Below are 14309 nucleotides of genomic sequence, written 5' to 3'. Positions count from 1 at the left end.
TGTGAACACACAGAACTTGGGAAAACTATAATAGGAAATATAATTAGATGCTGAAATGTGTGGTACAGAGCAGTGCTTCTCCAACTTAAATGTGTACATACATCACCTGGGGATCCTGCTAAACCGTAGATTTGTATTCAGTCTATATAGGTTGGGATCTGAGAATGCATCTCTAACAAGTTCCCAGGTGATGCTGATGCTGCTGGCCTGGGGACCACACTTTGAGAAGCAAGGATAAATCCTAAGAGTAGAAGTAGGTCAGAGGAGGGAGATATCAGTGTGGGCTGGAGAGGTCCTGGGACAGCGAGCTGAGCCTGGGATGATGGCAGGGCCTGAATAGGGAGAGGGAAGGAGAGAAACATCCTCCCCGGGGTCATCCAGCTGTCTGCTCTGCGGGGCTTGGGAGTAAAAGTGGTTTCAAGTACCTGTGACTTGTGCCCTAAATCCACCTCCACCCCTCCCCTTAACAAGCATCTGCATTGAGCAGGAGCTCCACAGGCGAATAGTCTGTTTTTGAGAAATGCCCAACCCTGATCACGTCAGGAAACATTTTGCAGATTCCAAAATCGGAGCCAAAAGGAAGTGCTGCGTGGTCTACAACTAGCTGCAGTACTTAAATGGAAACAATATTTCCCCTAGTGGTTCCTCTTGAGGGGAGCATTTCTGCTGGCCCCAGGACTTTGGCCATCTATAAAGCTTAGCAATGGAAAATAAGGAAATTTTAAAGGAGGAAGAGACCTTGACTGCCACTGAAGAAGGAGCGGCTCTCAACCAAACGATGTTCTCTGCCATGGAGACCTTTGAAATCAACGGTAAAGTACTGCTCCCCAATAATGGCATTGCCTGCTGATGTAGTGTGTCTGTTGGCGACATAAGAGTAGACAAGTGTGTGGAAAGCCTAGGTTTGTACCATAGCCTCTCACTAATACGTTTCTAGAATGCTTCGATCTGGAGTTTGTGTAATGCTAGCAATAGATGCTGTATCTTTGGCATATAGTTGGGTTTTTTATTTTTAGCTTCACCATTCCTTTAAATTGTATTTAAATATTTTCCTTAGATTAATGCTAATATTTACCCTCCCTTTTATTGGTGTCTTATTCTGACATACAGGTTCTGTGATGAAATGGCAATACAAAACAAGAGGGGTGAAAAAGTTCCACAAAACTGAAGCCAAGTGCCACATATTTATTTAACGAAATTCCTTTAAAACTCTTTAATGTGACTTCTGTTGTAACTGTTGTGTTGCATCAGGGAGCACTTTCTCCATTTCGTATTGCCTAGGATACATTCATAGCTTCATAATTAGTTTCTCGTAGATTAAACCCAGGTTTTAAAAATCTGGTCAACACTGTTGTCTTTATTTTCTCCCTCAACGTTACACAGGTGGTACATTTTTTAAATCTAGAATTTGTAGCATTTAAAGTCACCAGTGAATGCTTGCCATAGGGGATTTCTTATTTTCCATTCTAGAATATCCTCTTGGAATCATCTTCCAAGTCGATCAGTCATTCCCACCCCCAATCTTTTCTGGAAGCTGTATGTTCAGGAAGAATTGCAGCTCTGTCCCGTTGCCTGACTGTCCCTCTCATCCAGCATCTGTTTGTTCAGGTCACTGGCTGGAATTTAGGGGGTACGAAGATGAAGGGTTTGGTGCTCTGCCTTAAGGAATTTACAGTGTAGTAACAGAGAAGGCATGCATACAAATGACTTTAATAATTGTTGGCTATTCAGAACTTTGGAGAACGCAGCATTCTGGATTATGACTTTCTAAGATGCTGAAAATGTTCAAGCAAAGTCAGCTATCAAACACATTCAGCACCTAGTGTCTGCCAGGATCTGCACTCAGCACCAGGGAAACAGACAAGAAGAAACACGGCCTCTGGCCTCAGGGAGCCCACAGTCATGTCGGTACAGACAGGAGGACGGCAGGGTGAGCCTACCCATAACCCATTTTTATACAATTCATCACCGGTTCTGACTGATATTGCGCAGGACATTTTGGATGGATGTAACCTAGTGTGGGGCCCTGGAGGTCAGAGCTGAGACCTCTTCTAAGGTTTAATGGAAAAAGGAGATTAGTTAGAGAAAGGAGGGGGGTGGCTGGGGCAGGAGTAGAGCACCACATATTTATGATATATTCACAAGGAATATTTGGAGTAATACAAACAGCTCCATTTTGTTGGGCCAAAATGGAGTGAGGAGGCTCAGTGGGGACTGAGACTAGGGTCAATTAATCTGGACTTTATCCTGAGGGCAATGGGAAGCTTTTAAGGGGCTGAAGTTGGGTTGAGAGGCATTGGTTTGGTTTTGAGATTGCTCACCATCGTAGGTGGGGGACCAGCCGGAAAGAGCAATGCTGAGGACAGAGAGGAGCATGGCAGCAAGAGATGAGGAGAGGCAGTGGTTGTAAGGAAGGAAAAGAGAGAACGCTCTGGAGAGACATTAGAAGTCAAATCAGTAGGACTATAATGGTGGGACAGGCAAGTGAGGGACATGCAGGCGTCAGGGGTGAAGCCCAGATTCCTGACTTGGGTTATGGATGCTGCTAACTAAAAATCTAACCCAAAACCCGAATCATTCCAGTTTGGATGGAACATTTTCCTAAATGCATTCACAACTTTCTTTCTTGTCATACAATCATGGAACATATGGAACTTTCTAGATGAGTGCCATTACGGACAGTAATTACTGTGAGGAGCTGTAACATAGTGACCCGCTCAGAGCTTACTCAGATGAATAAAAGTACTGATGGTCGCTGACTCATGATGGTTCGACTTAACGATTTTTCGATTTTACAATGGTGCAAAAGAGAGACGCATTTAATAGAAAATGTACTTCAAATTTTGAATTTTGATCTTTTCCTGGGCTAGCAATATGCATACGATACTCTCTCTTGATGTTGGGCAGCAGCAACGAGCCACAGCCCCCAGCCAGCCCCACGATCACGAGAGTAAACAACTGATACACTTACAACCATTCTGGACCCATGCGACCATTCTGTTTCTCACCGTCAGTACAGTATTCAATCAGTTATGTGAGATATTCAACTTCATTATAAAATAGGCTTTGTGTTAGATGATTTGCCCAACCTTAGGCTGATGTAAGTGTTCTGAGAATGTTTAAGGTAGGCTAGGCTAAGCTGCGATGTTCGGTAGCTGAGGTATATTAAATGCATTTTCGACTTGATATTTTCAACTCATGATGGGTTTATTGAGACGTAACCCCAACGTAAATCGAGGCAGATCTGTAGTTGCTTCAGCACTAAATGGCTCCAGGCATCTTTACTTATTTATTCATGTCTGCTGAAGATTGCTTTAGTTTTCTGAAGAGGCTCAACATAGCGCTGGCTCTTGCTGCCCTGAAGGTCCAATCAAACCCCAGGTCTTCCCTCATGAACCCCAGGTATCAGTCCATCTGCCCCTTCAACAGTGCAGTATCTGAGCTTGAATGAGAGACTTTACATTTGTCCCTGTTGATGACATCATTCTGAGATGTGCTCCTTCCCACCTTTTTGAAAATCATGAACATTTGTCCTGCTGGAGTCTTCCTGTCACTCTCCTGCTGTGTCTGGTTTCTCAAGGAGATCTGCTACCCCCTTGGCAAGCTCCTCCAGGTCTGTGGAACGTAATCTGTCTGGCCCTGTCACCCTGAGCCCTCAGCTACTTCAGGCTTCACATCTTTCTGCATGATATTTCTTCCCACAAATTTCAGTCCAAGGAACATTCTTCCTGACAGAGAAGACCCCAAAAAATACAGATAGAGAAGTTATGGGTGTTGTCGTTGTTATTTGTTTTAATCAACATTAAGCATTGTCTCCCAGCAGTGGGCCTAGCTGTCCCTTCTTCCTGCTCTAAAGATAATTTTAAACATTCTCCAAACATTTAAACATTCTCCAGGGACTCTTAAACCCTGGAGTCCATTCTGAGTCAGTCTTGCTGACACAACTACTGTCACTTCATGTCATTGTTCTGACTTGATTCTTTGTCACGTCACTCTTTCACAGTACTTTTAAACATCTGGCTTTACCCTAGAGTTTGGGGTTTTTTTTAACTTTTTATTGTGAAATAATTACAGATTCACAGAAAGTTGCAAAAAAATGTACAGGGAAGTCTCTGTGACCCTCACCCAGTTCCCCCCAGTGACGTCTTCCACAGAGATAGTACAATATCACAACCAGGAAACTGACGTTGGCACACCCCACAGAGCTTATTTAGATTTCATTAGTTTTTTGTCTGTTTTTTTTTGTGTGTGTGTGAGGAAGATCGGCCCTGAGCTAACATCTGCCAATCCTCCTCTTTTTGCTGAGGAAGACTGGCCCTGGGCTAACATCCATGCCCATCTTCCTCCACTTTATGTGGGACGCCACCACAGCATGGCTTGACAAGCTGTGCGTCGGTGTGCACGCGGGATCCGAACTGGCGAACCCCAGGCCACCACAGCTGAGCGCGCGAACTTAACCGCTTGCGCCACCTGGCTGGCCCCCTGTCTTTGGTTTTTTTTTCTGGGAAAGATTCGCCCTGAGCTAATACCTGTTGCCAATCTTCCTCTCTTTTTTTTTCCTCCCCAAAGCCCCAGTACATAGTTGTATGTTCTAGTTGTAAGTTCTTCTAGTTCTCCTATGTGAGCTACTGCCAGCGCATGGCTACTGACAGATGACTGGTGTGGTTCCTCACCTGGGAACTGAACTCAGGCCACTGAAGTAGAGCAGGCCGAACTTTAACCACTAGGCCATCAGGGCTGGCTCTAGATTTCATTAGTTTTACAAGTGCTCATCTGTGTGTATGAATATAGTTCTCTACAGTTTTATCATATGTATATATTTGTGTGACTATCACCAAAATCAAGACACAGAACTGTTCTATCACGACAAATATCTCTCTTGCTCCTCTTTTATATCCACACATATTCCTCCCTCCCCCCCTCAAGCAAACATTAACCCTGGCAACCACTAATCAGTTCCCCATTTCTATAATTTTGTTACTTAAAGAACTTTATATAAATGGAATTACACAGTTTGTAACTTTTTTAAGATTGGCTTTTTTCACATAGTATAATTCCCTTGAGATCCATCCAAGTTCTTGCACATATCAATAGTTGGTTCTTTTTATTAATGAGTATTATTCCATGATATGAATATACCACAGTTTGTCTAACCATTCACCCAGTGAAAGACATTTGGGCTGTTTCCAGTGTTTGGCTGTTCCAAATAAAGCTGCTATAACCATTTATGTAAAAGTTTTTGTGTAAGCCTAACTTTTCATTTCTCTGGCATAAATGCCCAAAAGTGCAACTGCAGGATTCTAACTGTATGTTTGGGTTTACAAGAAGCAGCTGATTTATTTTTCCACTCTGGATGTACCATTCCACATTTCCAGCAGCAATGTACAGCTGGTCCAGTTTCTCTGCATCCTTGCCAGTAATTGGTATTATTACTATTTTTATTTTAGCCATTTTGATAGGTGTATGATAGTCATGTCTCATAATTTTAATTTGCATTTTCCTAATGGCTAATGATGTTGAATATCTTTTCATGTGCTTATTTGCCACTTGCATATCCTCTTCAGTGAAATATCTCTTCATGTCTTTTGCCAATGTTTTAATTGGATCATTTGGTTTTTTACTGTTCAATTTTGAGAGTTCTCTATATATTTGAAATGCAAGTCTTTTGCCAGGTATGGTTTTCAAATATTCTCTCTCAGTCTGTAACTTGTCTTTTCCTCCTCTTAACAGTCTTTTGAAAGCAAAAGTATTTAATTCTATTGAAGTCCAACTTATCAGTTTTTCCTTTTATGGACTGTGCTTTTAGTATCAAGTCTAAGAACTCTTTGCCTAGCACTAGGTCCTGAAGATTTTCTCGTACGTTTAATTCTAAAAGTTTTATAGTTTCACATTTTATAATTAAGTCTATGTTTCATTTTGAGTTGATTTTTTTTTTTAGTATTTTTTTATTGATGTTTTAGTAGTTTTTAACATTGTGAAATTTTGGGTTGTACATTTTTGTTTGTCCATCACCATATATATGTCTCCCTTCACCCCTTGTGCCCACCCCCAATCCCCCACCCCCATTGCCCCTGGTAACCACAATACAGTTTTCTCTGTCTATGTGTGGGTTTATATTCCACATATGAGTGAGATCATACAGTGTTTGTCTTTCTCTTTCTGGCTTACTTCACTTAACATAATACCCTCCAGGCCCATCCATGTTGTTGCAAATGGGATAATTTTGTCTTTTTTTTATGGCTGAGTAGTATTCCATTGTATATATATATACCACATTTTCTTGATCCAATCGTCAGTCGAGGGACACTTAGGTTGCTTCCACTTCTTGGCTATGGTGAATAATGCTGCAATGAACATAGGAGTGCATAAGCCTCTTTGGATTGTTGATTTCAGGTTCGTTGGATAGATTCCCAGTAGTGGGATGACTGGATCCTAGGGCATCTCTATTTTTAATTCTTTGAGGAATCTCCATACCATTTTCCATAGAGGCTGCACCAGTTTGCATTCCCACCAGCTGTGTATGAGCGTTCCTGTTTCTCCACATCCTCTCCAACATTTGTTGTTTTTGTCTTGGTGATTATAGCCATTCTAACAGGTGTGAGGTGATATCTTAGTGTTGTTTTGATTTGCATTTCCCTGATGGTTAGTGATGTTGAACATCTTTTCATGTACCTATTGGCCATGCGTATACCTTCATTGGAGAAGTGTCTGTTCATTTCCTCTGCCCATTTTTTGATCGGGTTGTTTGTTTTTTTGTTGTTCAGTTATGTGAGTTCTTTATATATTATGGAGATCAACCCCTTGTCGGATGTGTATTTTGCAAATATTCTCTCCCAGCTGGTGGGTTGTCTGTTCATCTTGATTCTGGTTTCGTTTGTCTTGTAGAAGCTCTTTAATCTGATTAAAGTCCCACTTGTTTATTTTTTCTTTAGTTTCCCTAGTCTGGGTAGGCATGTCATCCGAAAAGATTCTTTATGACCAGTGTCAAATAGTGTGTTGCCTATATTTTCTTCTATGAGTTTTATAGTTTCAGGTCTCACCTTCAGGTCTTTGATCCATTTTGAGCTAATTTTTGTGAATGGCGATAGCACATGGTCCACTTTCATTCTTTTGCATGTGGCTGTCCAATTTTCCCAACACCATTTATCGAAGAGACTTTCCTTTCTCCATTGTATGTTCTTAGCTCCTTTGTCGAAAATTAGCTGTCTGTATATGTGTGGTTTTATTTCTGGGCTTTCAATTCCGTTCCATTGATCTGTGCGTCTGTTTTTGTACCAGTACCATGCTGTTTTGATTACTATTGCTTTGAAGTATGTTTTGAAGTCAGGGATTGTGATGCCTCCTGCTTTGTTCTCTTTTCTTAGGATTGCTTTTAGCTATTCGGGGTCTTTTGTTGCCCCATATAAATTTTAGTATTCTTTTTTCTATTTCTATGAAGAATGTCATTGGGATTCTGATTGGGATTGCATTGAATCTGTAGATTGCTTTAGGTAATATAAACATTTTAACTATGTTTATTCTTCCAATCCACGTGCATGGGATATCTTTCCATTTCTTTATGTCATCATCGATTTCTTTCAAAAATGTCTGACCATATGGCTTCTCTGGTGAATTTTACCAAACATTCAAAGAAGATTTAATACCCATCCTTCTCAAACTATTCCAAAAAATAGAGGAAGATGGAACACTTCCTAAGTCATTCTACGAGGCCGACATCACCCTGATACCAAAGCCAGACAAAGACAATACAAAGAAAGAAAATTACAAGCCAATATCACTGATGAACATAGATGCAAAAATCCTCAACAAAATATTGGCAAACCGAATACAGCAATACATTAAAAAGATCATACACCATGATCAAGTGGGATTTATACCAGGGACGCAGGGATGGTTCAACATCTGCAAATCAATCAGCGTGATACATCACATCAACAAAACAAAGAGTAAAAACCACATAGTCATCTCAATAGACATAGAGAAGGCATTTGACAAGATACAACATCCATTTATGATAAAAACTCTCAACAAAATGGGAATAGAAAGAAAGTACCTCAACATAATAAAGGCTACTTATGACAAACCCACAGCCAACATCATACTCAATGGGGAAAGACTGAAAGCCATTCCTCTGAGAACAGGAACGAGGCAGGGCTGCCCACTCTCACCACTCCCATTCAACATAGAACTGGAGGTTTTGGCCAGAACAATTAGGCAAGAAAAAGGAATAAAAGGAATCCAAATAGGTAATGAAGAAGTGAAACTCTCACTATTTGCAGATGACATGATTTTATATATAGAAAACCCTAAAGAATCCATTGGAAAACTACTAGAAATAATCAACAACTACAGCAAAGTTTCAGGGTACAAAATCAATCTACAAAAATCAGTTGCATTTCTGTATGCTAATAATGAACTAACAGAAAGAGAGCTCAAAAAGATAATACCATTTACAATTGCATCAAAAAGAATAAAATAGCTAGGAATAAATCTTACCAAGGAGGTGAATGACCTATACATTGAGTTGATTGATAGTAAGATGTTGAAGTTTAGGTCAAGGTTGGTTGGTTTGTTGGTTTTGCCTATGGATGTCCAATTGCTCCAACACCATTTGCTGAAAAGGCTATCCTGCCTCCATTAAATTACCTTTGCACCTTTGTCAAAAATCAATTGGGTGTATTTGTGTAGGTCTATTTCTGTGTTCTTTATTCTGTTCTGTTGACCTATATGTCTATCCCTCCACCAAAACCACACTGTCTTGATTACTGTAGGTTTATTGTAAGCCTTAACGTCAGGTAGTTATTTCTCACATTTTACTCTTCTTTATCAAGATTATTTTAGCTGTTTTATGGCTTGTGCTTTTCCATATAAATTTTAGTATAAGCTTGTTTATACATACAAAAAACCCTGCTGGGATTTTGTAGGAATTGTATTACACCTATAGATCAATTTGAGGAAAACTGACATCTTTACTATGTTGAGTTTTACAACCCATGAAGATAGTATGTCTTTACATTTCTTAGGTCTTTTTTTTAAATCACTGTTTTCTAATTTTAAGCATATAAATCCTGTATACATTTTGTTAAATTTATATCTAAATATTTCATTTTCTTTGGGGCAATTTTAAATGCCATTATGTTTTAATTTTGATTTCCACTTGTTTGCCAGTAGCATATAGAAATGTAGTTGAATAAGAAAGTGAAAACAGACATCCTTGCCTTGTTTCCAATCTTAGGAGGAAAGTATTCTGTCTCACCATTACATATGATGTTAGCTTTAGACATTTCATAGATGTTCCTTTTTTTTTTAAGTTGAGGAAGTTCTCCTCTATTTCTACTTTGCTGAGAGTTTTTATTATGAATTCGTTATTTATTATAAGAGTTGTAATTATGAATTATAATTATTAGAGTTTTATTATGAATTGGATTTTGTCAATTCTGTGAATTTTTGTCAAAAATTTTTGATTTTTGTCAATTCTTTTTCTGCATCAATTATATGATTTTTCCTCTTTAGCTTGTTGATATAGTGGATCATATTGATTGATTTTGGGGTATTGAACCAACCTTGCAAACCTGGAAATTCCATTAGTCATGGCATATAAATTCTTTTTATACATTGCTTGATATGGTTTACTAATATTTTGTTGAAAATTTTTGCATCAAAGTTCATGAGAGATGTTGATCTTTAGTTTTCTTTTTTTTGTACTGTCTTTGTCTGGTTTTCATATCAGGGTAATCCTGACCTCATAAAATGAGTTAGGAAGTGCTCTCTGCTCTTCTATTATCTATAAGAGATTGTATGAAAATGATGTTAATTATTTTTTTAAAAGTTTGTTAGGATACTTCAATAAAATCATCTGGTCCTGGATATTTCTTTTTCAGGAGATTTTAATTACAAATTAAATTTATTTAATAGTTATAGATATTCATGTTATCTATTTTATATTGGTTGAGTTTTGGTAATTTGTGATTTTTGAGGAATTGACCCATTCTTCTAAGTTGTGAGCATAAAGTTAGTAAAGTATGTCCTTATTTTTTTTAATGGCTGCAGGATCTGTGGTAATATCCCATTTCATTCCTGATATTGGTGATTTCTGTCTTTTTTCTTTTTATCTTTGTCAGTCTTGCTACGCCTTATCAATTTTATTCAAAGAACCAGCATTTTGTTTTATTAATTTTCTCTTTTGTATTCCTATTTTAAATCTTATTGATTTCTGCTCTGATCTTTATTATTTCTTTTTTTCCTGGTTGCTTGGGGTTTATTTTGCTCTTCTTTTTTAGTTTCTTGAGGTAGGAGCTTAGTTTATTGGTTTGAGACCTTTCCTTATTTGTAATGTAGGCATTTAATGCTCTAAATTTCCCTCTCAGTGTTGCTTTAGCTGAGTCCTATAATTTGATATGTTGCATTCTTTCATTCAGTTCTTTTTTAAAAAAATTTTTCTTTGAGATTTTTCTCTATGATCTATGCATTATTTAGAAGTTTTTTTTTTAAATTTTCAAGTGTTTAGAGATTTTCCTGTTGTCCGTCTATCATTGATTTCTATTTGGATGCCATTGTCAGAGAACATACTCTATATGATTTCATTTCTTTTACATTTTGTTGAGGTTTGTTTTATGACCCAGGATATGGTCTATCTTGGTGAACACTCCACATGAGGTGAGCTCAGGCCTTGGAGTTAGATGGAACAGGGGTTGTGTGCCCGCTGCATCAGCTTACCTTCTCTGAAGTGCAGGTGCCTCCTCTATAGAAAGGGGTTCACACCTCCCTTGCGAGATTGCTGCAAGGACCAGAGATGACGTTGGTCACTGCCTGGAGCAGGGTGGGTGCTCAGTCAATGTCAGTGAGGGAACCACAGGGCCTTCTGCAGGTCGGGCCCCTGCCTTCGGACGCTCCTAAACAGAGCGACAGCCAGCATGGGAAAGACTGAAGCTGGAGCCACCGCAGCTCTTTGTAATGCCCCGGACTGGAAACGGCTGGTCAGGAGGGAAGTATTCCCATGAACTGTGGTTGTTGTCTTTAAGGAATATTAGGCAGCTATTAAAATGAATAGTTAAATCTTTACAAAGAAAACTAGAGGAATGTCCATGGAAAATCATTCATTGCAGAGAGCAATGTGCTGTATTATATGTAAAATGATACCATCTGTGTAAAATGAAAAGAAGAAGACAAGTCTATCTAGGAGTATATGGGTTTGTAAGTTTCTGAGAGCAAGGGAGCTAGGAGGAAGGCCACGGCTCAGAATGCTAACACAGCTTACCTCAGCGGGTTAGGACCTCAGGGGTGGAAGTCTCCTGAGGTCCCCAATTACAAGATTATTAACCCTTGTAATGCTGTCTGCATTGTTCAATAAATTATATTAAGCACATTTTACTTTTATAATTATAAAATTTAAAGAAAAAGAAAACAAAGGCTGGGACGTGAATTCCACATCTGCATTTTATTGCCTAATAGGTAGTTGAGAGCCCCCTGTGGCCAGGCACCGGTGGGGGCTTCGACAGTGAACAAGGCTGGCATCACACCTGGTTTAAAGACAGTACTCTTCCAGCTGGTGCTATGTGGCACGAGGGTTTGTTGGCCCAGCCGCACAAATGAGTGACCAACAATGGCACTTCTTGCCTTGTAGCAATGGGGGATTAGGAGGAAGAGTTAGGGGTTGTGGACCTTTGTGTCTTTTCCCTCAACCTCACAGGGAGCCCTCTGCTCACACAAAGGGGATTCGAGCACCGGTTGGAGTCCCCTGCTCTCTGCCCTCTGCAGCAGCCGCCTTTTTCCCGGGTTGTGTTTCAGATCCAAAGCCCAAGAAGAAAAATGGGACAAGCTGTTTCCTGGCCATGGTGGTCGTCTACCTAGTTCTGCTCACTGTGGGTGCCGGGTTGCTGGCGCTGAAGGGTAAGCCAGTCTTGGTCGTGTCCGGTGCCTCCTGGGGTGACTGAACATGGCCCCGTCTAACACAGGGCTCAGGTTGAGTGGAGAGCCCTGGGGCCACTGCTGCCCACCTCTGGGGGACAGTTCTCAGTCCCTGAGTAGCCACAGCGATGGGGGTGGGGGGGGAAGCAGAGAGAGGAGTGTGTGTTGTGTCTGTGTATGTGAGAGAGAGAGAGACAGAGAGAGAGAGAGAATGCACATGTGAGCCTGTGTGTGTCTAAGGCAGTGAAATATGCAATGACTTCACTTAGGTATGCCATGTGCATCTTACATCAAGAATTCCCAACCTCTGCGTGGGAAGGAGCTTTGTTGATCAGTGTTCATTTTAACATAATTTTACCTTCTATGTGTTCCCAGTCCAAATGTTAAGGTCATGAAGCAATTCCATCAGCAGACACTGAAGTCACTCAAGAGTGTTGTGTGCCCGGTTGTCATAAACACGTCACATGCATATTAAGGTCACACAGGATTGGGTCAGACCAGCATACTAGTTGTCGTGCATTTATGCCCAGAGCATGCACAAAGCTCCTAACTGCACAGGTTGAGTTTGATCGTGGATTCAGTGGGTACATCTCTAGGCCAGGCAGGAATGTCATATGGACATGTAACATCATGACTGAGTGCGGAGTGCACACGTGCAAGATGCAGACAAAGCTCTGCGCTGGCGCTGGGTCCTCACAGCACGTGAAATGTGTGTTTACGTATTCAGGACCTACAGAGGTGATGCAAATATGACACAACAATGTCAAGGATATGCTCCAATGCCTCAGGCTTTAATGAGGTCCCTAAAAGAACGCTGTGGGGGTGGGGTGTCCAGTTCAGAATCTGCAGGAGAGGCTCTGGGCCCTGGAGATGCACTTCACCAATGAAACGCTGGCCACCGAGGACAGCCCATCCCTCTTTTCCTTCCATTCGGCGCCAGCCCCGCAACTGTCTGTGGGTGCAGGGAGGCTGCAAGCCCTGCAGGCCCAGCTCACCCAGCTCCAGACCGGGCAGGAGCTCCTGCTGCAACAGATGGACAACCTCACTCTGAGCCCAGGTTTGGCCCCCTCCCCTCTGGCCTGGGACTCCTCAGAGGGGGATGGGAAAGGAGGAGCTGCTGGGTCACGGGCAAGGAGGTCTTTGGGCCTGAATCTCCTTCCCTGGCAAAGGGGGCTTCGAGAACCCTGGACTGGTATGGGATTGTAGTGGCCAAGACGGGGGGTGAGAGCTCTATGGGGTGCGTGTCAAGTTACAGGCCCCAGGAGTGGCTGCAGACAGGTCTCTGGGAGACAGTGGGGTCAGGAACCAAGGACCTTGTCCAAGTAGGGTGTGACCTGCAAGGGCCAGGGACTGGAGCAACCAGCCCAAGGCCAGGTCTGAATGACAAAGCCTTCAGACCAATCCAGAATGTTTAGAAGGGCAGGTAAGATGCAGAGCCTGGGGTGATTCCCAGAACCACTCCCGTGCAACCAACAATATTGGCCCAAGGCTGAGGAGAGAGAAATGGTGGGCACCAAGCCTGTCCAGATGGTGCAGGGGCCTTGGAGGGGAGAGGACAGCTGGACCTACTGGGGGTGGCTTAGAAGGAAGGGCTGCAGGCAGGAGAAAATGGAGCCAAACGTGGAAACAACAGGGGTCCCCCTTACCTCAGTCCCCTCTGGGCCTTGCTGCTGGGCCAAGTGAGACTACACCGGCCACCTTTTCAGGCTGTTCCAGAACAGGAAGGGCTAATTTGGGCAAAACCAACTCCTAGGTGTGACCTGACTGTTGCAGGGTTTACACTGTTACATGGAGCTCCAATTCCTCGGTCTGGCCCCTGTGTCTGGGGCAGGCTGAGGCTCAAGAAGATGGTCTCATGACTGGGGTCCTGTGTCCATGGAAGCACGTGCGGGACATGGGGTCCAGGAGGGAAAACCCCTCCAAGATGCTGCGGTCTCCCCAGTGAGCACAGATGCAGGCCAAGTCAGGATGCCAGGAGAGGCGACAGCTGTGGCAGGCAGGCAGAGTCCAGGCTCGGATGTTCGGACACAGGGGGTGTCTCTCTCTCCCTTGAGACGTGAAGGGGCTCGTTTAGATCAACACGAGGTGCCCTTCCTTTAACTTGAGGTTCTTTCTCAGCTGGTTTGGCTCCGTAGTCTTCTAACAATGTGGGGTGCGCTCCGGGGGTCTCAACTCACTTTCCACATTTCTGCGGCTCCCAGGAAGCCCCAGGTGTTTGGGCCCTGTCGTCCAACCCCCCACATCTGCCCGAAACCTCTGCTCCTCACCCCGGAGGGCTCAGCCTTCCAACACCAGGCTGGGAGCTCTCGGTGCATGCCCCCACAGCTCAGCCTACAACCCGCTCTCCTTCCCTTGCAGAGCTGTTCCAGATCAAAGGTGAACAAGGTGCTCCAGGTAGGTTC

At 42.4% G+C, this 14309-nt stretch overlaps 1 protein-coding gene across 1 annotated transcript in view; it reads left to right on the top strand.

Moving 5' to 3' along the window:
• The first annotated feature begins 703 nt into the window (after positions 1-703).
• MARCO (macrophage receptor with collagenous structure) overlaps positions 704-14309 on the top strand; it is a 32197-nt gene continuing 18591 nt past the window's right edge. The window contains exons 1-4 of the mRNA XM_087434936.1: positions 704-812; positions 11788-11889; positions 12743-12964; positions 14266-14301. Coding sequence (XP_087291062.1) covers positions 704-812; positions 11788-11889; positions 12743-12964; positions 14266-14301 — 469 coding nt within the window. The remainder of the gene's footprint in view (positions 813-11787; positions 11890-12742; positions 12965-14265; positions 14302-14309) is intronic.

This window comes from Ceratotherium simum, chromosome 9 (genome assembly GCF_057802395.1).
Source record: "Ceratotherium simum simum isolate JZ-2026a chromosome 9, ASM5780239v1, whole genome shotgun sequence".
NCBI lineage: Eukaryota > Metazoa > Chordata > Mammalia > Perissodactyla > Rhinocerotidae > Ceratotherium > Ceratotherium simum.
The sequence above is the reverse complement of the archived record's forward strand: the minus strand, read 5'-3'. Positions and strand labels throughout refer to the sequence as shown.